The following is a 26,019-nucleotide window of genomic DNA, read 5'->3' as shown; positions in this document are numbered from 1 at the left end:
GAGTAAATTTTTACATGTGTTACCAGTTTTGGTGGATTAACGACAAGAATAAAAGTGAAAAACAGTTGTTATTTGTAATTTTAGGACAGTAAATAGAATGGGCATTAGTCCCAATCTTCTAAAATGGCTGAATTTTGAAAAGACACCATCACTAAACCAAGAACAGAATTGTATGCGTTTAAGGTTTTTGAAATCCTATACCACATGAAATGTTGAGTGGTATTTATTGTTATTTTTGGGTTAATGAACATTTAATTTTTATGTCCTTGGTAAGTTAAACTATCAGTTTAACGTTTTGCGAAAGGAGAAACTATTTTGAGACCAACTTCTTTGTTAAAAAAGAAGTGTTAAGGAATGGAAAAAAATAATCTACTGCGATAATACAAATAATGAATTTCAAACGTAAAGAATGGTCACAATTATTTGTAAATGCATATTCAAGAAACTTTTCCTTAATTGTCTAGTATTTGTGAACCAGTATACTGAATTTTTCAACAGGACCACGCCTCCTACCACAAAAAATGCTCTGTAAAATATTGGGAGGAAGTGAAAATTTAGGAAGTACTTCAGTATCTGCCATAGAAAACAACCCTGAAACTTGTTGAAAATGTTTGGAAATGGCTAGCCCGTACTGATAAAATTTGTGATAGTCGATTTTAAGACAAAAATATTTCCTAACCCACCATTTAACAATTTAGTGAAGAGATTCAGATAGATTGCATAAAGAAATTTAACAATGCAATTCCTGGACAGTTTTGTTATTTTGTTATGAATAAAAACGCCACTATACAAAAAATAAAATAATTAAAATTCATTTTTAAGAAGAACTTGATTCAAATTCATTTCATGGACCACTTTCACATCATTCTCTATGTGTACCTATTCTGATGAAACAAAAAAATAACTCAGTTTTTCGATGTGAAATGCTTTGCCATATAGAAACAAGAAAAATAACCACACGTGTTGAATTTTTTTTTTTTGCTGATTCTGCTAACATCTTAAGGGGTTATATCTAGTTGTAAGTGCAAAAAAAACCTTCTTTTTTGTGGATGTTTTGGGAAGAGGCATTTAATTATATAAATATAAAGAAAACATATAAATATAGTAAATTTAATGTATTAAAAGAATTCGCTGTGTATTTAAAAAAATATTGGGTTCCGTTATTTTTTTAGTAGATCTTCTAGACGACCTCCAAAAAAAAGGTGTCTGGCGGTGAGCAAAATTTCTCAGAAACGGCTGGAGTAATCGGCTTGAAATTTTTACAGAATTTTCTAAGGCACTTTTGTCAGGTTATAAACGAAGGAAAAAGGTTTTTGGCAATAATTCGATTTTTTAAGCCACTTTAAAGTGTAAATTTTCGTGAAAAACAACGACTTTTTTCTTTGGAAATCCGCCATTTTGTCAAAAATCAAAATTTTGACTATTTCTTCGTTTATTAACTGCATTCATCTATCCTGAAAATGAATCTTTTGGTTTTTTTAATTTTAAGTGACTTGGATCAGAGATATCTTGCTCACCGCCAGACATCTTTTTTTTGGAGGTCGTCTAGAAGATCTACTACAAAAATAACGGAACCCAATATTTTTTTTAACACACAGCGAATTCTTTTAATACATTAAATTTTCTATATGGATATGTATTCCTTATATTTATATAATTAAATGCCTCTTCACAAAAAATCCACAAAAAGAAGGTTTTATTTGCACTTACAACTAGATATAACCCCTTAAACAATGACTTGACATCAAAAAATTATTATTTTTCCTACACTATAAGAAATAAACGATTACTGAACATTTGAAAAGTTGTGTACCTATTCTGATGAAAAGGAGTGTACGTTTAAGCCTATTGGGCAATTTTTCATTTTTCAGACTTCCTATGAAAAAAAAAAGAATTTGCTCTAAAATTTTTTTGAAGGGTAGGCAAACATGGACAAACGGTGGACAAACGAATAAGACAAGTTTGGTTCAATAATTTTGAGGTCACAGTTCTGGCTTCACGAATCTAAAAATAGGGGCGCCTTTGTGAAAGCCAAAATAAATAGACCAACAATCAGGATGCCTTCGTTATTCATATAGAGTATCGTAAATAAACAGAGCGAATTCGGCGCCCCTAAATTCTGGCGCTCTTGGGCGACGGCCCCAGATGCTCCTCACCCTAATACCGGGCCTGCTGTGCTGCACACAAAAAAGAGAAGCCTGCAAGTAGTTGTTCGTCTATCTTACGTAAAGCTTCTAAACTCAAAAAACAGCAAACAAAATACAAAAAAAAAACAACAACACAAAACCTAATCACTTAGAGGAGCCACAAAAATAAAAAAAACAGAAAAAAACTAGAGGCTTTTTTTCCATTGAACCTAATAACGACGGGAGGGGCAAGGCAGTCAGTCAATAGTAAAGAAAGGGGTCAACCAAGGGAGAAAAGAATAGTTTTTTTTTTCGTTTAAAATCGATCCAAATGAGTGTCGGATCGATTTTGCATCTTTTTTTACGCTGAACGATGGACAAAATATGAAAAAAAAAGAAAGAAAAACAAAATAAAAGAGATACTTACACTTCCAAAATGCGATCACCTTTTTTAATGCCAGCTTTTTCGGCAGCTCCACTTTCGAGTACAGCGCTGACATGCTGCAGAGGGGCGTAAAGCTCGCCGTTGATGGAACGCAATTGGCCACCCTCCGACACTTGACCACGTACATTGAAACCGAAACCAGTTTCTGTTTTGTAAATTGTTACTTCTCGCGGACCATATGCATCAGTCATAATGAAAATGATGATGAATGGTTGCAAACGGTTTTAAAGTTAAAAAAAAAAACCAAGATTAGTTTTTTCTTTCGAGTTTTCAAGAGATTTTTATTTTATGTTATGTATTTTTTCACTGGACACAGAAAAGACGAAGATGGTAACACAGATTAACATTTAAATAAAATCAATTTATTTTTTCTTAGTAGATTTTAATGCAATTTTGCTTTTTTGATTTTTTCCGACTTTGACACTCCTTGCGACATTTCTTTCCTTCTTGTGAAGTGAAGTTTTTTTTTTTTTACTTTTTTTCTTCTTTTTCGTTTTTAGCTATCTCTCTAGTTGAGTGTATAGTAGTTGTTCTTGTTGGAGAATTTATTAAAATCCGCCATTGGTACAGTGGATTGCAAAATTTGTGGTGGGTGGTGTAAAAATTTTTGACGCTAATTTGCTGAAGAGAAAGATAAATGACAGTTGAAAGTGAGCGAAAAATGGCGGCCGATTGACAGCTGTCATATGATGTGGATACGGTAAAATGTAAGATGCCGTTTGCATTAGGGTGATTTACACGGACAAACTTAATGGTCAGACATTTAATTTTCAAATGCTAATAGGGGGGTTCACATTGACCAACTAATCTGACAGACCGATTGTTATTTGGCCTGATGGCCAAATTATATTTTTCGTTCACACTCATCAGAAAATTTTCATCAAAACCCATTTTTCAGCTTATTTTTTATGTATCTTTACCCTATTCTGCTCTCAAATTAGAGATAATGGATTATCACTGTCTGCCGGACAGACATGTCGTTTAATTGACCAACATGTCCGTCCGACAACCAAAAAATCGACAGGCTGTCGGATGGGTGTTCACACATTTACCCCGTTTGTATGGCGATTTGAATCCGAATTGAATCAGGATTTAGGTCTATATATACCTGGATCGAATTGAATCCGGGTTTGTCGATCCGATCCGACTCGGGGAGCTGAATCGAATCGAAAATATGCATATATACCTAATGAATTGAATACTCGAGATATATAATTTATGGTGGGAATTGTGTGTGATTGTCTTCTTATTTGCAAATTCACTGTATGTATGTATTATGATATCTAGTTTCACTTGCACTTTGTTTTTAGTTAGATTTTTCTATTTTACTGCAAATATATTTAAAAGAAAAATTGTGTTTTCGATTCTATTTCAACTCGATTCCTCGATCTGGTATAGTCATATAAGTAGATCGAAATTTCAATTCAGATTCAATTTGATCTTTAAATCGGTCATACAAACGGGGTAAATAGGGGGGTTCACATTGACTAACATATCGGACAGACCAGCCAGATTGGTCTGATCTGATGCTGTTTTGATAATAGCTAAACAAACAATTTTGCTTCTATAAAGCTTTACAGGTGCTTCTATAGCTTCTGTAAACCTTTATAGAAGCAAAATTGTTATTTGAGAGGGGGGTTCACATTTACTAACTTACCGGACAGACCGATTGTCATTTGGCCTGATGGGCCGATGATATTTTGCAAATACTTCCTTATTCCGTGACCTTTCTTTTTAAATAAAGTGAATCTTCTTCGTTGGCTATAGGTCTTGTTTTTTGGTCCTAATGAGAGAAGCCACTTAACATCCTCAGGAAAATCTGTTTGTGTTTTATTTACAAACCAGGAAAATTGGTTTGTAAATAAAACACAAACAGATTTTCCTGAGGATGTTAAGTGGCTTCTCTCATTAGGACCAAAAAACAAGACCTATAGCCAACGAAGAAGATTCACTTGATGATATTTTGCGTTCACACTCATCAAACAATTTTCATCAAAACCCATTTTCCAGCTTATTTTTAATGTTTCCTTTGCATCTTCTGTTCTCAAATTAAAGAAAATGGAATATCACTGTCTGCCAGACAAACATGTCGTTCATCCGGCAATCCGGACAGGTCCTTCCTCTATGCTACGTTTGCTGGGAAAGAAACACAAACGGATATTTTTTGTTTATTTTTGTTTTCAATCAAACTACTGAGTTTTGGTTTGCAAGGTATTGCCTTTATTTCGTTTAAGCCTGGGTACGCAGATCGAGCTTAATTTTAGCCAAGATAAAATTCCCATACAAGTTATCGATAATTTGTATGGGATTCATTTTAGCTCTGCTAAATGTAATGTAAGTTCCTACTCTCTCAGAACGACCCCGCAATTTCATCAAGCTCTTCATAGAACTGATTATGGCAAAAATGAACCTATTGCGAGAATGTTAATACTATGTTTCCACCTACGCTAAATCCAAGATTTAGCTAAGTAGATTTAGAATAAATCTCGAGATTTATTTTAAATCTACTTCGCTAAATCTCAGATTTGGGTTCAGATATCCTAAATCTAAGATTTTCACCTACTTTCAATCCGAGATTTAGAATAAAACTCGAGATTTAAGCCATAACTACAATGACCTAAAAAGTGAAAAAGTGGGAAATTTACAAAAGTAAAATTTTTTTATTTCTTTCTAGCGCTATTTGTTTTTGGAAAAAAACTACAAAAATTGTTTCTTAAACCAAAAAATAAGCTTTCTGCATCAATATTATTAATTTTGTGGACGGAAAAACTGTCACAAAATGAGTTTGAAAATGTTCACTTTTTGACATTTTGCAAAAAGTGGCCGTTGTAGTTATACCTTTACGCTAAATCTACTTAGCAAAATCTTGGATTTAGGGTAGGTGGACACGTAGTATAAGGAATGTTAATAAAAAAATATTTTTGATTGCACTAACAGCAAGATCACACAAAAAAACCTCCTATATGGTATTTTATAGCTCTCTTGCAATTTAATATTAGTAACTAGTAAAAGAGAAACTGAAACTGGAATTTTTTTTAACTGATTTAACAAGTACTTAAGCATGCTTTTTTTGTTTTTTTTTTCTACACTTATTTTAATTTTTTTTGAAATGAAAACTTCTTTAGTATCGTAGTGATTTAAAAAAAAAGATGAAACGAAAAAGCGACACGAAAAATCAATTGATCATAACTTTTTTGTTTTAATAGATAGATGAATGAAATTTATACAGTAGATAGGTAATTAAATAAATTATGACTGTGCAAAATTTCAATTAGTTTCATATTCAAAATTCTGAGATAACGGTGAAAAGATGTTCTTTTTCTAAACACGTTACCCAAGTAACAATTTAACTTGCATAAGGTCCATTTTTTTCGATTCCACAAGCTATAGTTTGCATATGGTTGATTTAACACTTGTTTATGCAAGGCAGCCATTTTGGAAGACAAGAAGGCCTTTGTAAGACTTCTAAGAAAACTTGTAAGGAAGCCTTGTGTACTCAAGTTAAAAAAGGTTTCTTTAAGACCTGCAGGGGCTATCACAAAGAAGCCTTGTATAATGAATTGAAAGTAAGCCCTTGTAAGATCTCTTTGAAGAGTTCTAGAGAAGCTATTAATATATAAGTAAAGGAGCCCAACTAACAATTTTACTTCCACAAGGGTCTAACGAAGTTGTTTCGATTTTAGAAATATTGCTTGTATACGACCATAGAGAAGCCCTTTTGGCCCACCCGAGAAGCTTGATAGGCTTTAGAAGAGTCATATACAAGTTGGTTGGAGAGACTCAAAACATGTGTTTAATGCCTTATAGAAACAAACAACATTCAAGATTTGAAAATCTGTATTACTGCTACAGGCTTTTAATTTTATTTAGAAGCTCTGAGCAGACTTGTCGAAGGCTTGTGAAAGTCTAAACGAGGTATATTCCAAATAGAATAAAGAAAAAAATATTTTTTTTTCATTTTAATTTTTTATATTTTAATTTTAATTTTTTTATTTTTTTTTTCATTTTCTTTTTTTTTTTACCATCCAGTCAAAGTTTTCTTCTGAAATTAAATGTCCAAACACAATTATATTGAGAAAAAAACTTCTTTACTTACTGACGCATTTTGCGGGATTTGAACCTCGTACGTCCTGATTGATAGTCCGGTACCGTACCCATCGAGCTACCTAGGTATATACTAAACGAGTTTCAAATTTGAACTAGTTGAAACCAGAGCTTCCTAAGGGCTTCGATTTAATTTCCTGATGAGTTGCACTATCTTAAAGAATATGGTGACCATTTGTGGTTTTTTTTCAAAGGTATTACTATTTAGTAAAACTTATAAATATTATATTGGTTGCCATCACCCGGATGCCGTCAAACCGCATTTTTCTTTGTTTTGACCTTAGATTAAAAATCTAAAATGTCCATTTTATATTCGAATAAGTAGAGAAGATTAAAATCTTGTTTTCCTTTCTTCTCCACTTATATACTTCAAATTGGTAAATAAATCATATTTAATATCACTATTTTAAAAAAGATTCACTTTTTCATTTATTTATTTATAACAATGAATAAGAAAACCAAAAATGGTCACCATAATCGCGCTTATCCAAATATTTCTTATTCTCATGTGTTTGTCTGACAGTTTCCAAAATTTAGCTTGTGCTCACTTCCACAGGTCTTCTACAAATAAAATTAGCGAACCTAACTTCGCAGTATAAAAGGGGTTATTTCTGTAAAGCATTATAGAAGCAAAATTTTTAGTAGGGTGGTACGCAGATCGAGTTAAATTTTAGCCAAGATAAAATTCCCATACAAGTGTTCGATAATTTGTATAGGATTCATTTTAGCTCTTCTAAAAGTTTGTCGATAATTTGTATGGGAGCTAAAATTTTGCGCTAGCTGCGTACCAGGTCTTAGTGTGAAAAGGGTATTAATAACTCTGTTTCCAACTTAATATATCTCTAGTGTAACTTCTGCCCAACTTTCACTCAGTTTATTTTTTCGCTCAAATCTACTCCAATTCTCATTGACACACAAATTCTACTACAATATCCAGCCAGCTGCCGCTTTTGTGAAGTTTCTTCTTCTTTATTTTTGACATCTCTTCACCACAAAAACTCATCATATCGTTCAAAATGGCGTCGGAAGTGCCAGCCGAACATGAGCTAGTGAGTAAAATAAAATTATTTTTCAAAATATTTGCTTTATAAAATATATGGACTCTATTTTAACAAATTATCTTCAATAAATACAATTTATTTCAATATTATCATTCGGTGTTGTTTTAAGTGTAAACTATTTTGTAAAAAAAAATTAAAAAAAACAATTTGTGTACCTATCATCATCCAGAACCAGCACGATGGTACTATAAAATAACTCCCGTATAAAAGATGTGTATTAGTGAAAAACAAAAGAGAGAAAGAAAAAGAAAAAAAAATTGTATTTATAATTGCAATCTCATTGAAATAAAAAATGAATTACTTCCGCCCGCTGTTACAAAAAAAAAAACAGGGAAACTCTTTAGTAACCTAAATAAATTTAAGGAATTTAAATATTTTGTCACTAAAAAAGTTGATGTTTTTTTGGCGGCGCCTTTTCAAACAATGTTTTTGGTTATTTTTATGTTTTATTTTTATTTTGTTGTTGTTTTTGTTCAACCAAACTACGAGTCAGGGAATCTTTGAATCTTTGTGGTCCTTCCTCTTCCTGTGTTGTTTTCCCTATCGGAATTTCTAATTTTTTGTATCGGGTGTTAAAGTAACGAAAAATGCCAAAAGTGTGGCTCTTTGCTGGGATGTGTTTTTTGTTGTTGTTGTTTTTTTTGTTATGTTTGTGTAAATAGTCGAGCATTGAGCTCCCCCTCGACGATTGTGGTTCTCGTTGTTGTTGTTTTTTTCTCATCATCATCGTAGTCGATTGAATCATCTCTGTGAGGCTCTTTCAGGCTGATTCTGATTCCATCTCCACTTTTGATGTGTGTACTTATGTGTCGTGGGTTTTTGTTGTTGTTTTTTTTGTTTTTGCTTTTGCTTCTCTCGATGATGATTGTGGGATGTAAGGGTTTTTCTTCTTTTTTTTTTTTACTCGTTTTAATCTATTCATTCCGGTTATTAGAATCTTGAATTTGTATCTACGAATATATAAAAAAATAAAGGGTTCGGAAGCGCTTGACACTTTATTACAAGAGTTGATTTGGTTGGTTAGGTTGGATTGCCTGCCTTTGCCTCCTCTTCCTTTGTCAAATGGTTTTTATGTGAATTGTTTTTCCGTGATCAAGTGTCGAATTGTTTTTTTCTTCTTATCGCATTGACTTTGGTTAGTTTTTCATCTTTTAACTCTAAAGGAATCTCTCTCTCTTGAAGTTGAAAGTCTTTTACACAATGGTTGGATTTTAATATCAGCTTTAGTAAGATTTTACGACAATTTTACTGAAGGAATGGAGTGAATTTTGTTAAGAGAGTTTTAATTAATTTGATTTAGTATTATGAGTTCTAATTTATGTTGCAAATCATTATTAGTTTCGGAAATTGATAGATACCTATTTGTATAATAGAAATTTTTTCTATCACTTTGTCTATATCTTTGTCTAATCGGCATTTGTATTTACTAGCAAGTCCATAATATATTAAAATTGCTCTATTTTAAGCTTGTAATAAGAATTAATAGTAGAGTAACTAAACCAAATTATTAGGGAACCCGGCCGAACAGCTCTGATTTTGACGATTTTTTTTTTGAAACGTAGGTAATTAAAAATACTTTAAAGTCTATAGATTAAAAATTGCCGGTGTTGCCGTATTGTTTTTTAAAATTAAAATTAATTTCTTTTTAACAAAACCATTTTTTTTGCTTAAATTTCATAAAACAAATGATAGCAAAAGATTCTCTAGGTAATTTAAGGAAAATATATAAAAGGCAGTAAGGGACAATCTTCCATCGTTTAAGCGATAAATGCAATTTTCTAACATTCTGACCTCAAACACAAAAAAAATATTTTGAAAACAACGGCAACACCTACAATATTTTAAAATACATTTTTAAAAAGCCAGAAGCTCATTCTTATCTCTTAAATTTAAATCCACTAAATTTAATCAAGACTTTTTGAAAAAATGGTCCTCAAACTCAGAATTAAAAAAAAAAAAAGTTATTAGAAAAATTTAAAATTACTTTTTTCCAAACTTTTTCTAATAAAATATGAATTTATTTAAAAAAAAATGTTTGGCCATAAATATTATCAGTTGAATTTCGAAGCAAAAAAGCTAAAATATATCACACTTTTGAAAAAAAAATGAAAAATTACTTCAATTTCAATGGTTTTTTTTTTGTATTAAAACTGAATTTTTGCATTGAAATAATTAATTTTCTCAAAAACTGTGGTAAATAGGAACTTTAAATTTTTTCTATTTAACTTTCAACAGTAAGGGTTATTAAATGAATAAAAAATAATTTTATGTTTAGATGTTGAACTTTAAAAAAAAAATAAGTTACATTTTTTTTCAAAACTTTTATTAAAAAACGTTCTTCGAAAATGAAATACTTTTTAATTTTTTTCATAAACCGTAATACATATTGACATTTCCTTTTATAATTTGAAATCATAATAAATGCGGCCAAAAAAATTTGAAAATAAATGCATTTTATATTACGACCAAGTTTAAAAAACGACATGTTAAAATTTTTCAATAATTTTTTTTTTTTCAAAAATCTGAGTTCAATTACCATTCTTTCAAAAGCCGTTCATTCAATTAACTTAATTTTAATTTTACATACAGCTGTGTTCAAAATAATAGTAGTGCCTGCATCAAAATAACATTTTTTATAATTACGGTGCTTCTACGGTTAAAAATTTAGTTTCTTTGATGTCAAAGTTTGTAACGGTCAATTACTAATAAATGTATCATAGTTTTAAAATGAAAAAGAAGGTTCCAAATAATTTTTCATTGACTTTTGGTTGTTCTTTCTAATTTGACCTGTTCAAAATAATAGTAGTTAAAGTTATTTTTGAAGAATTTAAAAGCGGTTTATAACATAGAATATTTATTTTTGGTTTAAAAGTAAGTACTCATATAATATGAACAATTTTTCAACAAAAAACGATTTGTTTCGGTTTTAATCTATTTAAAGTTCGAAGAGCAAAACACTGCAGTTCGGATAGCGGAAACTTTTACGAAAGCTGCTTGAAGAAGGGAAAACCTACTTGGAAATTCAAGGTTTTATGAGGATGCTCCCCTGCAATGGTAGCCAATGCAATAAACTCAACGAAAACCCCCAAACGCGCGGTAGAAAAAGAAAAAAGACCGTCGTAGATGACAGGCGTATTGTCCAGATGAGCAAAGTTGAGCCTTCTGCATCGTCGTTTCAAATCCAGAAGGCTTTAAGCCTGGATTGCAGTGCAGTGAACATTCGGAGGCGACTGTTAGAGACTAATTTGTACGCTTGAAGTCCACGAAAAGTTCTGTGAAACATGTTTAAAAGCGTATCCAGTTTGTAGAAGATTACATAAACTGGCCAGCGAAGTAATAGCGTAACATATTGTTTACTGATGCGAGCAAATTTGTCCTCTTTGGTGGTACTGGATCTCCAGAATACGTCCGACGTCCACCCAATACGGAATATGTTCCAAAGTATACGACGGAAAAAGTTAAACATGGAGGGTCGAAAATTTTAGTATTTTAACATATTTCTTTGTTAACAGCGGTACTTTATGTGAACTTCAAGCGTACAAATTAGTCTCTAACAGTCGCCTCCGAATGTTCACTGCACTGCAATCCAGGCTTAAAGCCTTCTGGATTTGAAACGACGATGCAGAAGGCTCAACTTTGCTCATCTGGACAATACGCCTGTCATCTACGACGGTCTTTTTTCTTTTTCTACCGCGCGTTTGGGGTTTTTCGTTGAGTTTATTGCATTGGCTACCATTGCAGGGGAGCATCCTCATAAAACCTTGAATTTCCAAGTAGGTTTTCCCTTCTTCAAGCAGCTTTCGTAAAAGTTTCCGCTATCCGAACTGCAGTGTTTTGCTCTTCGAACTTTAAATAGATTAAAACCGAAACAAATCGTTTTTTGTTGAAAAATTGTTCATATTATATGAGTACTTACTTTTAAACCAAAAATAAATATTCTATGTTATAAACCGCTTTTAAATTCTTCAAAAATAACTTTAACTACTATTATTTTGAACAGGTCAAATTAGAAAGAACAACCAAAAGTCAATGAAAAATTATTTGGAACCTTCTTTTTCATTTTGAAACTATGATAAATTTATCAGTAATTGACCGTTACAAACTTTGACATCAAAGAAACTAAATTTTTAACCGTAGAAGCACCGTAATTATAAAAAATGTTATTTTGATGCAGCCACTACTATTATTTTGAACACAACTGTATATGACTAAGCTTCTAGCTTTTAAAAAATGTATATTTAAATATTGTAGGTGTTGCCGTTGTGTTCAAATATTTTTTTTTTTGTGTTTGAAGTCAATTAATAAGAAAATTGCATCTATCGCTTGAACTATGGAAGATTGTCCCTCACTCCCATATATTTTTTTTTTCCTTGAATTTCCTAGACAATCTTTTGGCATCAATTAATATATGAAATTTAAGAAAATTTTTTGAAAAAATTTGTTTTTGTTCAAAAAAATCTTCAATTAAATTTAAAAAATCAAAACGGCAACACCGGCAATTTTTAATCTATAGACTTTAAAGTATTTTTAATTACCGACGTTTGAAAAAAAAGATCATCAAAATCTAAGCTGTTCGGCCGGGTTCCCTAATATTGCCAATTTTTGAGCTTAAGTTACTCCACTATAAAAGTTAAAAATAATATGTGTTTGTGTAATTTTTAAAATTAGTTGATTTTTGGCCAGGCTAGATGATGAACTCGGCAAAATAAACCAAAAAGATTAAATATTAGTTCTTTTTAACATTTGGCTTCATTTTTGAAATATAAAGACATTAAATCATAGATCCAATTAGAAGATATGCTGAGATTTTTGCAGAGTTAAACCACCTACCTAACTCGAGTTGAAAATACCCTAGACCAGGGCTGCCAGAAATCATGATTTGGCATGATTTTCATGTTTTAAAAATCTATGTTTTAATGTTTTCGTGCCCAAAATCATGTTTTTTTTTAATCCAAGAGAAAAATCTTTATAATCTTTTTGTAAACCAACAATCTTTTTCACTAGATGAACTGTTATTTTTAATGGGGGTTATCATGAATAAAAATTACCCTCGAAATGTTTCCCATGTTTTAAAAATGGCAGCAAAAATGTAGGCTATTGATTATGTCGAAAAAAACAGGGTAATAAGGTAATAATAAACGAGTGATTCCGATAAAGAAAGTATTTTGTCTATTTTTCAATTTTCTCAAAAAGTAGAAGGCATAGGAACATTATGATTTTCATGATTTGATAAGAAATCAATAAAGGCAGTTTACTTTGTCGATCAATTTCTTATTGAAGTTCACAGTCTTTGTGAAAATTGTACTCAATGTGCTTTTTAAACTTTTTTTTTCACAAGTTTTGACTTTGAAATCGGGTATTTCAAAAACAATTGATTAAAATAACTTCATTTTAAAATTAATATTAAGTTTATAATTCTAGCTTTTGAAAAAAGTATCAATCAAAACTGTAAGTGTTGCCGTTGTTTTTAAATATTTTTTTTTTATTTTAAGTATTTTTTTTTAGAAAATTGCCCCTCCCGCCAAAACGGGGGGACATTGACCCCCCCTCCCATAGTAAACAATGATTGTATTTAACCCCTCTACAAAATCTCATTATCAGTTCTTGGTGCTTAAGTTATCGTACTTTCCCCTCAAATGTTTCTGTTTTACTTGAGTAAAACTAAAAATGCGAAAAAAAGATAGATTAAAATGGCCATACTTCGGTTAATTTTCAATTAAAAAATTTAGTGAGCACAGCATTTTGAAGGAAATTTAATCTTCTTTTTTTCTTTGGAGCAATGTTTATGTCTATCTCAACCCAAAAAAAATGTACAACTAAAAAAACTCAAAAAATCGATATTTTTGATATTTTTTTAATGATTGTTTCGACTATTGTGGTATGGAAATTTTTTTTTCAATTTTTAAAAAACATTATTCTAATAGGAAATTTAATTTTCTACAAAAAGTTTTATATGCAATATATCAAAATTTTTGAGGTATATTGAAAAAACCAAAATGGGGGCTTTTGCACCCCTATCTTCATTTTCCACCCTCTCATTTAATAGCACTCCGCGGTTTTATCTTCTTTTATAACCCATTCAACGATTCCTGCAATAAAAATTCGTGAACGTCTTAGTTCCTTTCTAAACTACATAATCAATAGCCTATGATCATAAAAAGTTTCCCTCGGAATTTATTGGTATCGGCAATGAATTTTCCAGGGGAATTTAGACATCATTTAATAAATTCCAAGGGAGATTCAGGATCGCACAAAAAATTCCGAGGGAAACAAAATTCCCCTCCAGATTCACGATAGGGCCCAATAAGTCATTCAATACCTACATGAAGTATGTATATATGAAATAAACCTAAAATGAGTACAAATTATAAACTGATTCAAGTTTTATTCCCGCCATTTTTGTAATTTAAGTTATAATTACAATAATTACAAAAGCAAATAATTATTTTTTCCTTCAAAGGGCAATTTTTCCCGAAAAATAACTATACACGTTTTGAAGCCAAGATCTAAGAATTCTCCATCATAAAATGAGTTTGATAATTTTCACTTTAAGAATTTTTGCCTGTGTAGTTATACCTCTGATACTTTATACTATTTTCTAAAATGAACTCGAAATAATTAGTTTTATTCCCCCCTAGTCACGATGTGGTTGTTCATTTTCTTTCAAATTTTGCTTTTTTTTTTATAAATCATGTTTTTTGAACTGAAATCATGTTTTTTATCATGTTTTTTTAAATTTCGAAATGGCAGCACTGCCCTAGACTTGTTTCATACCTCTGGCCTCCTTTACGGTTCCATCGAATTTCTTAAAAAATTCTAATTTGAAGCAATTTTTTTTTTCAATAAATCATGTTCGGTACATTAAAAAAAATTTCCTCAAGATCGACTGTGTCATAATCTGCGAATTTCGTGCTGTGAAAAAACGGAAAAAACACCTGAGATAACTGTATAACAATAGGATAATTCCATGAAAAAGTGGACACGAATTTTGAACAAATTATACAGACTTTTTTACTTTTTCCAATAGCAAATTACTATTTACAAACGGCAACTCTTTATGCAAGTTGCAAGAATAGATTCTTTGTTATATTCCCTTATTAAGGAGTATAAATAATCTTCAAGATTTTTAAAGCATAAGCTTGTCAACTACAGAAGAATTTCACATGAATGTGACGGAAAAAAAAGCCCATAGAAAACAAGATGAATCTAATACAAAGTGACGATGACAATATCCCCTTCTGATTGCTAAAATAAATAAATATTTAAGCAAGATTTGTTATTGTTACACCATATGCGACTTTAAAATTACTTTAATGAAAATGCATTTATTCTTTATTCTTGCAACAATAAATTGCGGGTAATATGAGTTACCAAATTAACGTGAGTTACCTTAATATTTTCAGATTTTTCATCAAAATATTGAGTAAATGTTTGGTTTTGTGACTAATTTAAAAAGCTTGTAATTTTTTATGTACGGAATCTTCATTAACAACAAATCATGATTCTAAATTTCACAAAAAAACTTCATACCTACTGTCGGACCTCGGACTCTTAAAACTCGTGTCCGATTTTTGTAACGTGAGTTACCAACAAACTTTTATTTTGCTCAAGCAATTGCTTAAAATAAAGAAAAATGTTTTACTTAATTATGAAAGTAATAGTTATGCTAAATTCATGGACAGTATTTTCATAAAAAATCTATGTATGTATTGGAAATTATTGTGAATGTAACGTGAGTTACTATGGAATTGCCCAATATGAGAAAGTCAATAAAGATGGTCTCTATGTTTTCTTCAGGAACTTTAATTGACCAGTATGCTTCCTCGATTCAGTTAAGATACAAATCAAATTTACTCCTCTCCGGAAAGAAGAATTTTATCCCGGAATAGGATTAAAATAATCAAACCGAAAAAGGATCCGTGGTTTGAATCGAACTTCGGTCAAAATGCTCGTTTTTTTTTTTTCGTTAAAGCTGTGCTGACAAAGCCACTGCGAAAGCTTTTCTATTTTTCCTACTCTACTGGACCCTTTCCCACACCAAATCATTCTCACTCTAAATAAAAGAAGAACAAATTTTTGGTTGCTTTTGCACTTCGCTAAAAACTATAAGTTTTGCCGTAATGTAAACGTTCCCTCTTATGACATGAAAAATCCTGAAACCATGAAAATTGATAATCAAAAAGGTTACTTAGTAAAACCATTCAAGAAAGGGTGTTTTTCCTCTTGACCATTTTTATATCGAGCTCATTATATCTTCACTGGATTGAATATATTGAATTTATTTTGTACATCTCTTGAGAAATTTTTCTAAAGTTCATTCAAGCTATACAAAAAAACAATTTTCGTGTCACTGTGGCGTATGCGTAATTTTTTTTTTCTTTTCTAAAGACCTAAACAAAATTCTGCCTGATCAAATTCAGCTGATCATTTTTTATCTTTCAAATGATATTAATATCTTGACATCCATCAAATTTAAAATAAAAATTATATTATAACAATACCAAATCCAAACTTGAATATTTCATTTTCTTATAATAAAGTTAGATATCAATTATAGTAGTTAGACTCCTTGTATTATTATTATACGTATTTATGAAAGTAATCTTTTTGTTACACTTTGTTTGGTTACAAACAAAAAATATAAGACTAATAAGAAAAATGTACATGCTAGGCAAAAAATGTTTTAAAAATTCAAATGTAAGAAATCACAGTATACCTAATGAAGTATTAGGGTCACCGAGAAGATTATTAGAAGACATTTTCCAAGTATGCATATCTAAAGAGAAGGTTGCAATATAATCGGTTATTCTTTTTGCATTTTACGGGCTTCAATTTTTCTTTATGTATGACGGATGTTCTTGATTCTATTGAAACGTTAACTGTAAAATCATATTAATTTTTCTTGCCCTCGATTCTGTTTAAAGGCATATCTTTTCTTCGTTTTGGCCAAATTGCTGAGGTAGAGATTCAGTTATGAAATAAACTCCAAACTGTAAAACTCCAAAAGTAAAACTGTTTAAATCTTTCTCTTTTATTGTCCAAGATATCTTAAGAGTTGTAGTAAGTGTAATTTAAACTTAATATATCTCGGACTACAAAAGTCATATAGGAAAGATTTAAATCCTAAAAACTATTGAAAAAGTATGGTTTGGTATCGGATTGAGTAAGGTTGAGTTTAACTTTAAGACTGAGTTTGAGCGGCCCTTTTTGGAAATTTATTTGATTAATTTATAGATTGTGTAGATGATTTGGCATGTTTCCGTGACTAACACAATGCTTTTTCATTGAATTTTAAGATCTCTCATTTGATTAATAACCTTTCAACTGATTAAATAGATATTTTTGATGAAAGCGTAATAAAGTTCGAAGGGCAATATTTTCAAAGTGTGACACAGTGATAAATACATTTTTTTTTTTTTTTGATAACTAAAAGCAAAAGTTGATCTGTATTACTATTTTTTTTAATAATTTCTTTCAGCCTTAATATTTCTCTACTTTATCATCTTAAATTTGTTCTACATCTACAAGTGGAAGATAGCCTTAAATTACTAAATAGTTATTCCTCTTAGTGATAAAATGAAAATAAATTCCTTCTATGCATTTTATTCCTCCTGGCGACGAAGGAACAACAATTGTCACAACACAAAAGAAAAAACAAATCCTATGAGAGATTTTTGAATCGAATGAACAATTAAAAATTCCAATTGTGCTTATATTCCCATTGGTGTTCTGGATTTTACGCTTCATGCCCTAGTTTAAGAAAATAAACAAAAACAAAAAAAAGACATCCTTATGACAGATAACAAAAATAATTCTTATATAGCCATGGGATTCTATTGTTTTTCATTAAATAGTCTCGCGATTCAAATATAAATATTGTTGGAGATGAATGACTTGACTGACTTGCACATTATGCAAGATTTCTACGAACGTATTATTATTTTTTATTTATTTTTTTTTTTTACTCTATTCAGTGATTCTTGGAATATATGTCTACAACAACGCATTATCATGTGATATAATATAATAAACTATAAGTCAATGAAGTGTATAGTATCTTTTGCTGGTTATTACTTTAAATATATATTTAAGTAGAAGAGAGAGAAAAAAAAACTACGTAGATTAAATGTATGTTTGTATCTTCAAAACAATAAATATAAAGAAAAAATTGTTAATGGGAATCGTTTGATGTACATACATTCACACATTGAAATGAATTTGTTTCAATACTTTTTCATTCAAGATATCATTCGTTTGCTTCTCAATGCAGTGCTAAATTTTAGGAGAAAGAAATCGTTTATAGAATATTTACACAGGGACGGATAAACTGTTAACAACAAACCTTTTTTCTTTAACCTGACTACGGAAATTCCAAAATCAGGATTATGTGTTTGACCAATTGTATGTAGTACGAGTACGTATTTACGTCTATATATTCATCTGTTCTATCATTACTTCTAAAGTATATTGAAGGTTTTAAACTATTTATCATAATTTGAAAAATAAGGAATTGTTGGAGGTTTCTTGCTTGTCCGCTGAACGAGATATATTTTTGCCAACAGTAACAGCTTGGCTTTTATCATGGACGTATGAAAAACTCATAGAAAACATTCCAGCAAGGCTAACAAACTTCCAATATCCAACGCTTGCAGGCCTAATCTTTTTGTTCAATAGAATTTAATATATCTGTCATGAACACAAGATTTTGTTGTTACTTGTGAGAGTAATTTTTTGAGTTATTGAAGATTTGGTTAGTTGAACTTTACAGGAGGGATAACACTAATCGGCAAAAAAAAGTCAGAAGCAAGAACTTTGTTAGGTCATTTTAATTGACTATAGTGTGCTGGATTCAACACTGTTTACAGATTTATTCTATCACGTCTAGTTTTTGAGCTACACACATCACTATTTTCGCTAAAAACTAATTTTCAATTAAGTTATGTATTTTCGATATTTAGTGAAAAATATATATTTTTCCGTAATATGTTGCTTTTTGTAAGTCCACATCAGAAGAAGCAAACTGGAATTATGTAAAAAAAAAACTAGATGCCTTTAGGACGTATTAATATGGCGTTTTGAGAGTGCATAAATAGTTTTGCCAACAAAATTTTAACGGAGATGTAATTCAACGTCAAATGTACCCACAAAAAAACGCGTTTTTACCTGTTAGTATTCAAGTATTTCAAAAACGTGACATGTCAGTGAAATTTGGATTCACCACATAAAAATCCTTTAGAAAAGTAGGGTTTGGTTAAAGCTCTATTTTGGTTGCCGACCAGTGTAATTAGTCTTCGTGGGGATGACAGTAGAAAAACCACCAATTTAGCCGCTCTAGAGTCTATAATCACTCAAAAGTTTTATTGTAGAGTTACTTGAAATTTGCAAAATTTAAATCATGTTCTAAAATGCAGGAGCTTCTAGTTGAGAATAAAGCAGGAAGCTATCAGTTTTGGCTATGAAAAATAGATCTTACAGAGTTGAAGTGGTTTTGGAGAAAACCACTTACTTAGTTAAGAAATGATCGTGATATATCTCTTTATTGGATTTAAAGTCCAATGTCTTGGTAGTGGCAAACAAAAAATCAACTTCCTTCAGAGGTCAAATCCGACCCTGTTTTTGTGTATAAACAATCGTATATTAGATCTAAAAACTTTCTATGTATGGCATGTGCTTATTATTATAATCTTTCTCACGTAAACAAATAAAATCAACAATTTTACAATCTAAACAAATCATGAATAGGAATTTCAAGTGCTAAGTGTGTCGATCGGGTTTATCCAAAGCACAAGGTCATTCAATCGATTTTTTTTTTAACTCAAAATCGATGATTCAATTTAAGAATTTTTGATTAGATACTCTCTGTAAGTTTTATCATTTTTTATTTAAAATATTCTGTTTCAAACTTTAATAATAATTCAAATCATCTCCAGGGTATACAAAAAAATCTGCAACAACCGATTCACATTGTTTTCGTTGATGGAACTGGCATAAAAATACAACAAAATAAATCCTACAACTCGCCAAGAAGAAAATAGGAACAACAAAAGCAAGAACCCTTCTTAATCAAGTGGAGCCATCTGAGTACATTGATCTAAATAAAAAAAAAGAAAAAAATATAGTTTCGGGGGTTGATGGTGGTGTTGTGATAACAACAAAAGTCGATTCAAAATCCACCCTCCTCCACATCGCCTACACAACAGTTTTAGCTTGAGTTAATTCTCGGTTCTGGCGACGGCGGTGATGGTGGTGTTTTGTTGTTTCCTCCTACTTGGAAGAGTGTTGGTGTAAAATAAAAATAGGCCACAACAAAATTGCCTTTTGATGCTTTCCACCAGGAATTATGTACAGAGACCTACTAACATATAGAAAACAACACAAAAGTCGTCCCCCCACACACATCTCCAGAGAAACGGATAATAGTCTCGTTTTTTTTTTTGGTATGAGTTGCTTCGAACTACATTTGGGTTAATGTGTATAGAAAGGAATTTATCATTTTCACAGCTTTGGCCAAAATCCAGGAAAATCACATTTTTGGATATATTTTTTTTACTAAGAAAAACGAAATTTTCCAAAAAAGAAATAAAACTGATTGCTGTGTACTTTCGCAATTATTATTATTATTCTGTGGCATTTTCTCTGAACAGTGTACTGCTGCACCCCACCAGAAAAAATTCATTGAAGTGGAATATTAAACACACATGCTTGCTGTTCAATATTAATTCCTAGAATAATTGATTTTGCTATTTGGTAAATTCTTCATAAATTGAAATATGTACATATGCATGCACATTTGTAGTACGAGTATGTTGTTTACATTTTTGTGGCGATTTATTTTTTGGCAAAAAAGAAAAAAAATTGTTCCAGGAATCCCATACGAACTCAAAATGTTATGAATAAAATTGGATTCCTTTCAATTTCTTATTTATTTTATTTACTTGCAAAAGCCCAATTGGGAAAGAAAACAATTTTTTTTTTTACTTATTTGAATTGGAATTTTTGTATGATGATGATGAAGATGATGAATGACCTTGAATTTGTTACGCGTTCAGTTTTCTATTGGTTTTGTAATTACTTGCAATGAAGGGTATATATTTTGTTTTAGGAATGAGTACCTACCTTTGTTTACTTCGATCAGATAAAACACCTTATTTCAAGTAGAGTAACATGCATAAATTAAGTGCTTGATTAGATAAAACATTTATGGATTTGCTCACATAGTTCAATTTTATAAAAGGGTTTGCTATTGAAAATTTTGTTTTATTAATTTACTGTATTAAAAGACATTAAGCTTTTAAAACACAAGGCGAAAAATTCCTGGGATTTAAAAACAGTTCCTTTTTTCCAAAAGCCCGTTTTTGTGATTCTTACCCTCATTTACGGACTAAGCGGGTGGCAGAACGAAGGGCATTTTTTTATATTTATATTTTTTCTTTGCTATTAGTTTTTTTTTTTTTTTTAAATAGAATCTCGTATGCAATTAATTGGCAGTAGTGACATCTAGGATATTTTAATGGCATTGAAAGCTGTCATAGAAAAAAAAAAAAAAAAAACAAATTAGGTAACCAGAAACAAACCAATGAAATGTGTTTTGGGCTGAATAAAAAGGGCGCCATATTTCAATAACTTCTGAACCATTTGCTCGAATTTTATAAAATTTCTGCCAATAAACACACCCAATTACACCCTCATTAGTGTGGTCCACGTTATAAGGCAACTTACTTCCCCAGATAAATTTAAAAAAAGTTAATTTTGTAGGTATTGGCACCTACCTAATTTTTTTTTTAAATAAAAAAATTCGTTTTAAATTAAGATTGACGCTGTTTCAAAGCTTTTTTTTATAAAAAACTGAAAAACGTATGACATTTTCGACTACCTTTTTCGAAATTCAGCTTAAAATTTTCAACATTTTATGTCTTGGGCCAAACTTCTTTAAGTGACTAACAAAAAAGATCGAAGCCCGCAAACAAAATTCAGAGGTCAGTTTTTGCATCTTCGGCTTAACATTAAATTAAAAGTAATATGAGGAATCGACTCACTCAGTTCCACAGATCACATAGATCACCAGGTCGCAGTGCATCTTATATCCATAATATTATTCATTTTTCATGCATTAAAACTCAGTTTTCGGTACATTAAACTACATTAAAATTTTAACAGGTTTTTAGAAGAAAAAAAAAACTTTTCCAGTAAGAATACGTTTCCACTGTTAAGGTGAAATAACGAATTTTCACAAAACTTAAAACAGACAACTTTAATACAGAAAAAGTAATTTGAATGTAATTGAGAAAAATGAATACAAAAAATATTTTTAACATTCGTTTATCGTACACAAAAAACCTAAAACATTTAAATGTTTCGTTCGTTCTAGTTAAAAAAATGTCTAAAATTATTTCTAGAAAAAGTTTGTATATTCGGCAAAATAAACAAATTATCATTTTAGGTAACTAGGGCTTATTATGTAATATTTTGTCATAGCGATATTATTTATAATTTTATTTATGATAATGTTTCTAAAACGGCCCAAAAATTTGTTTATACATTTAAATTCTTGTGCAGGGCAAACTCCAATTATAAAAAAATATACATATGTAACTAAGATAGTGTTTCCTCTAATATAAATTTTTTGTAAGATCTAAACAAACTATGATAATAACTTTAGAACATTTGTATATTGAACATAAAATTGTATCATTTATTCTTTTCTTTTGTTCACATATCTTAACATAAAAAGAAGCAACTTCTCATGAAAGATTTACCAAACTTTACGGTTGTTAAAAATTTATTTTGTATCTCGTAACACGAAACACTTTTCGTACACCTATGTGACTCTTGATGTGTTTCAAAGTTCAAAACACTTTTCTCTCAGTACTTTTGGTATTATTCTTGTATAATATTCATTCAACTGTCATATATTTTTGTTTTACTTATTTTTAAGTGTTAAGGGCAAGTATTGGTTTAAAAAAAAAAATTTAGTGGCAAGTTTAAATAAATAAAAACAAGTCTAATTGATTGAAGAGCTTAGGAAATTGGTTTGATTTTCAATACAAAAAATTAACTTGTTGGAAAATTCATTCATTAAAAATGGACCTAGTCTAAAATATGTATGGGTGATTTAAGATGTCGTTAAGTTTGGATACAAAATGGTATTTTTTGACTTTGGTCTATTTGGAGATTATTATCAACATTTTGTAATAAACTCAAGACAAATAAATTTTTAAAAAAGCTTTGCCTCTCAGACAGAAGTCGATCTACTGAGCCAGTATAATCGACCTAATCGACTGTTTAATCTTTCTATTTAAATTATTCAACTTTTTCTTCGTAGTTTTTTTTTTTGTTTATTTCTTTTTTCTTGCCTGATGTTTCTTATTTTCGGTATTCATTTACATCCGCCTTTTTTGTAGCTGTTATATAGAAATATCCGCCAGGTAGAGTATAATAGTAAGTCTAAGCCAAGCCCATTGAAGAGAACAGGCCATGCCTATGCCACAGTCTAAGAGTGTCTATGTACTCGAGTGAGGAACTACTATGCTTCTTTATCTTCACTATTAGGTGAATCACTAAAGAATACACAGTGCTTTTGAGATTACAGAGTCTTTTGCTGTTCCTGGCCCCTTGGAAGTACTTCAACTTAAGTTGATATTTTTTTTTTTTCAATTTTTTTTTCTATGGCAGTGGAGTGGATCTTTTCAATTTAACCCCATTCTAAGAAGCCTCAGCAGCCGTTCCTTTGTTTTTGAGGATTCAAGTGCATTTGTTTACTTTGTACAGCAGCAAAAAAAAAGAGTACAAAAAAAACTTGGGAACCTCATTCAGTTGACAGCTTTTTAAAAAGTTTTCTTCCGGTGTGTTTGCGGTGGCAGTGGTAGGTGGAAGGAACTCGAAACTTCATAGATTACGCTACGCCCTCGCGTTGTGTGAAAGCCAACTTGATGTGTCACTGGCACCCATGCCATATCTCAACCAATCTTATTCATGTTAATCGGTTTCGGATTATTTTATTCGAATTTTGTACCACCCAAGTGTGATTCTATGTAAATTTCATTTGAGACCAAAATGAAAAAGACCGAAATAAAATTCCATTTAAATGACAGTTAAGTTTTCAGTTGATATGATTTTATTCGTTCTTTCCGCTTTCGTTTTTTTCGCAATTTTATTTTTTGGTTTCATTTAATTAAAATGATTGCACATGAAATGTCACTCATCGTTTTATCAACTCGCGAGCTTTCACATAACAACCACAGACAGAGTTGGAGGAAAGTGTTGAATGATGAAATTTGTTTGCCCTAGTTGGTTTAAATGTCCATATTTATTTATTCTGACATTATACCTCTTCATCTGGCTAATGGTTTATTTTGGTTTGTCAATTAGTCGAGACGAGGTGATGATATTGTTAAACATAAATTTCCGGAAATAAGATGACTTTTTGTTCAACAAATTTTGTCATTTTAGTTCGATGTGAAAATATTGGATGGGAGAATTGTAAATATTTGGAAATAAGTATTTACATAAACTTGTAATCGAAATAGTTTCAAAATGATTCACTCGATGAGTGGAAATTTAAACAAAAAAAAATTATGGAATAGTAATGTCAACAAACCGATATCTAAACTTTTAATTTAAACTTAAAAATCTTTGACCCGTTTATAAAAAAAAAATAACAAAAAAATTTTTTGTACATTAAAAATATATAAAAATAAAAAAATACAGGGTGTCCCAAAAGTAATGGATCAAACGAAGTATGCTGATAGGCCAACTTTAGGGCTCTCAGAATTGGGTAACTTGTTTATCCCAAATCTTTACGGTTTTCGATTTAATGCAGTTTTTGTGAAATTTCGATAAATTCCGACTTTGCAACAGTATTTTGCTTTTTCCGCTCATAATTGCTTTTTGTTTTTTACATTTCTTTCACTAAAACATTGCCTGATAACATGGAATAAATAATTAATCAAAATATTTTGTATTTCATTCGCCATTTTGCTGCAAATGAATTAACAGTTTCATGTTGTATGAAAACTCAATTTCTCACTTTTATTTCAGAGCAACACCCTGAACAAAATTTTTATGGTGTGACCCTGGTTTATTATTTTGAAAACTTGCCGTGTTATTGCAGATTTCAAAAATGTATAAAAGTTTCCAAAGATGAAATTAGAACGAAAGATATTACAATTTGAATGCAAAAAAACAGAGGTTTTCAGAGCAAAATAACAAACAAAAATCGAGGCTTTTATTCAAAAAGAAATAAACAAACAACAGTCGAGAAAATTTGTTTATTTTCCTTTGTTATTTTTCTCTGAAAGACCCTGTTTTGTTGCTTTTAAATTGTAATATCTTTAGTTCTAACTTCAACTTTGGAAACTTTTATACATTTTTGAAAACTGAAATAACACGGCAAGTTTTCAAAATAATAAACCAGGGTCACACCATACAATTTTTTTTCAGGGTGTTGCTCTAAAATAAAAGCAAGAAATTTAGTTTTTATAAATCATGGAACTGTTAATTAATTTGCAGCAAAATGGCGAATGAAATAAAAAATATTTTGATTAATTAATTGTTCCTTATTATTTGGCAATGTTTTTGTAAAAGAATTTTAGAAAACAAAAATCAATAATGGGCGCAGGAAGCAAAATACTGTTGCCAAGTAGGGATTTTTCGAAATTTCACAAGAATTGCATTAAATCGAAAACCGTAAGGATTTGGAATGAACAAGTTACCAAATTCTGAGAGCCCTTAAGGAGGCCTATCACCATATTTCGTTTGATCCATTACTTTTGGGACACCCTGTATATATAAATTATATCATTATGTGGGAAGCTTAGTAACATAGTTCTGCAAAATATACCTTTTTAACGTAAAGTCGTCTTGAAATTTGGGATGTAGGGAGTGAATATAAAAAAAAAAACGGATTTTAAAATTGTCATATCTTTTGCAGTTCAAAACGATTGTTCATAAAAGAAAAAAAAAAGTCAACCATATGAAAGACAACAACTAATCAAAGCATATACTGACAAAATCAAAAATTTAAAAAAGCTCAAAAAGAAATGTCTTTTATTGTTGTTATTCAAGTCATTTGATCTTCCCCATGGTTTAAAACACACTTCTTTCGCTTTCTTATTAGAAAAAAATTCATACATACGAATTATCATGTTGAACTTTTGAGAAACTTCAATTTAACTCGCAAAATGTAGTTAAATTAATGATTTATTTATGTTTATCAGAATCAGAAAAATACTTACAAATCACTAAAAAATTAAAAAATAAAATTTTGGAAAAGATCAAAATAAGC

General features: G+C 30.4%; 2 protein-coding genes across 3 annotated transcripts in view; one reads left to right on the top strand and one right to left on the bottom strand.

The window, feature by feature from the left end:
• LOC129908920 (sorting nexin-27) overlaps nt 1–3,186 on the bottom strand; it is a 32,183-nt gene extending 28,997 nt beyond the window's left edge. The window contains exon 1 of the mRNA XM_055985754.1: nt 2,554–3,186. Within this exon, the coding sequence (XP_055841729.1) occupies nt 2,554–2,762 (209 nt within the window). The 5' untranslated portion in view covers nt 2,763–3,186. The remainder of the gene's footprint in view (nt 1–2,553) is intronic.
• A 4,423-nt stretch (nt 3,187–7,609) lies between these two features.
• Nucleotides 7,610–26,019, top strand: part of LOC129910201 (tyrosine-protein phosphatase non-receptor type 9) — a 98,567-nt gene continuing 80,157 nt past the window's right edge. The window contains exon 1 of one of the 2 annotated variants that reach the window (XM_055987477.1): nt 7,610–7,724. In XM_055987477.1, coding sequence (XP_055843452.1) covers nt 7,692–7,724 — 33 coding nt within the window. In that variant the 5' untranslated portion in view covers nt 7,610–7,691. Of the gene's footprint in view, nt 7,725–7,775; nt 7,919–26,019 lie in introns of those variants that run through there. The other variant, XM_055987478.1, reaches the window with a different exon arrangement.

The sequence above is a fragment of the Episyrphus balteatus genome, chromosome 2 (genome assembly GCF_945859705.1).
Source record: "Episyrphus balteatus chromosome 2, idEpiBalt1.1, whole genome shotgun sequence".
NCBI lineage: Eukaryota > Metazoa > Arthropoda > Insecta > Diptera > Syrphidae > Episyrphus > Episyrphus balteatus.
This window is presented reverse-complemented; position numbering and strand designations above follow the sequence as displayed.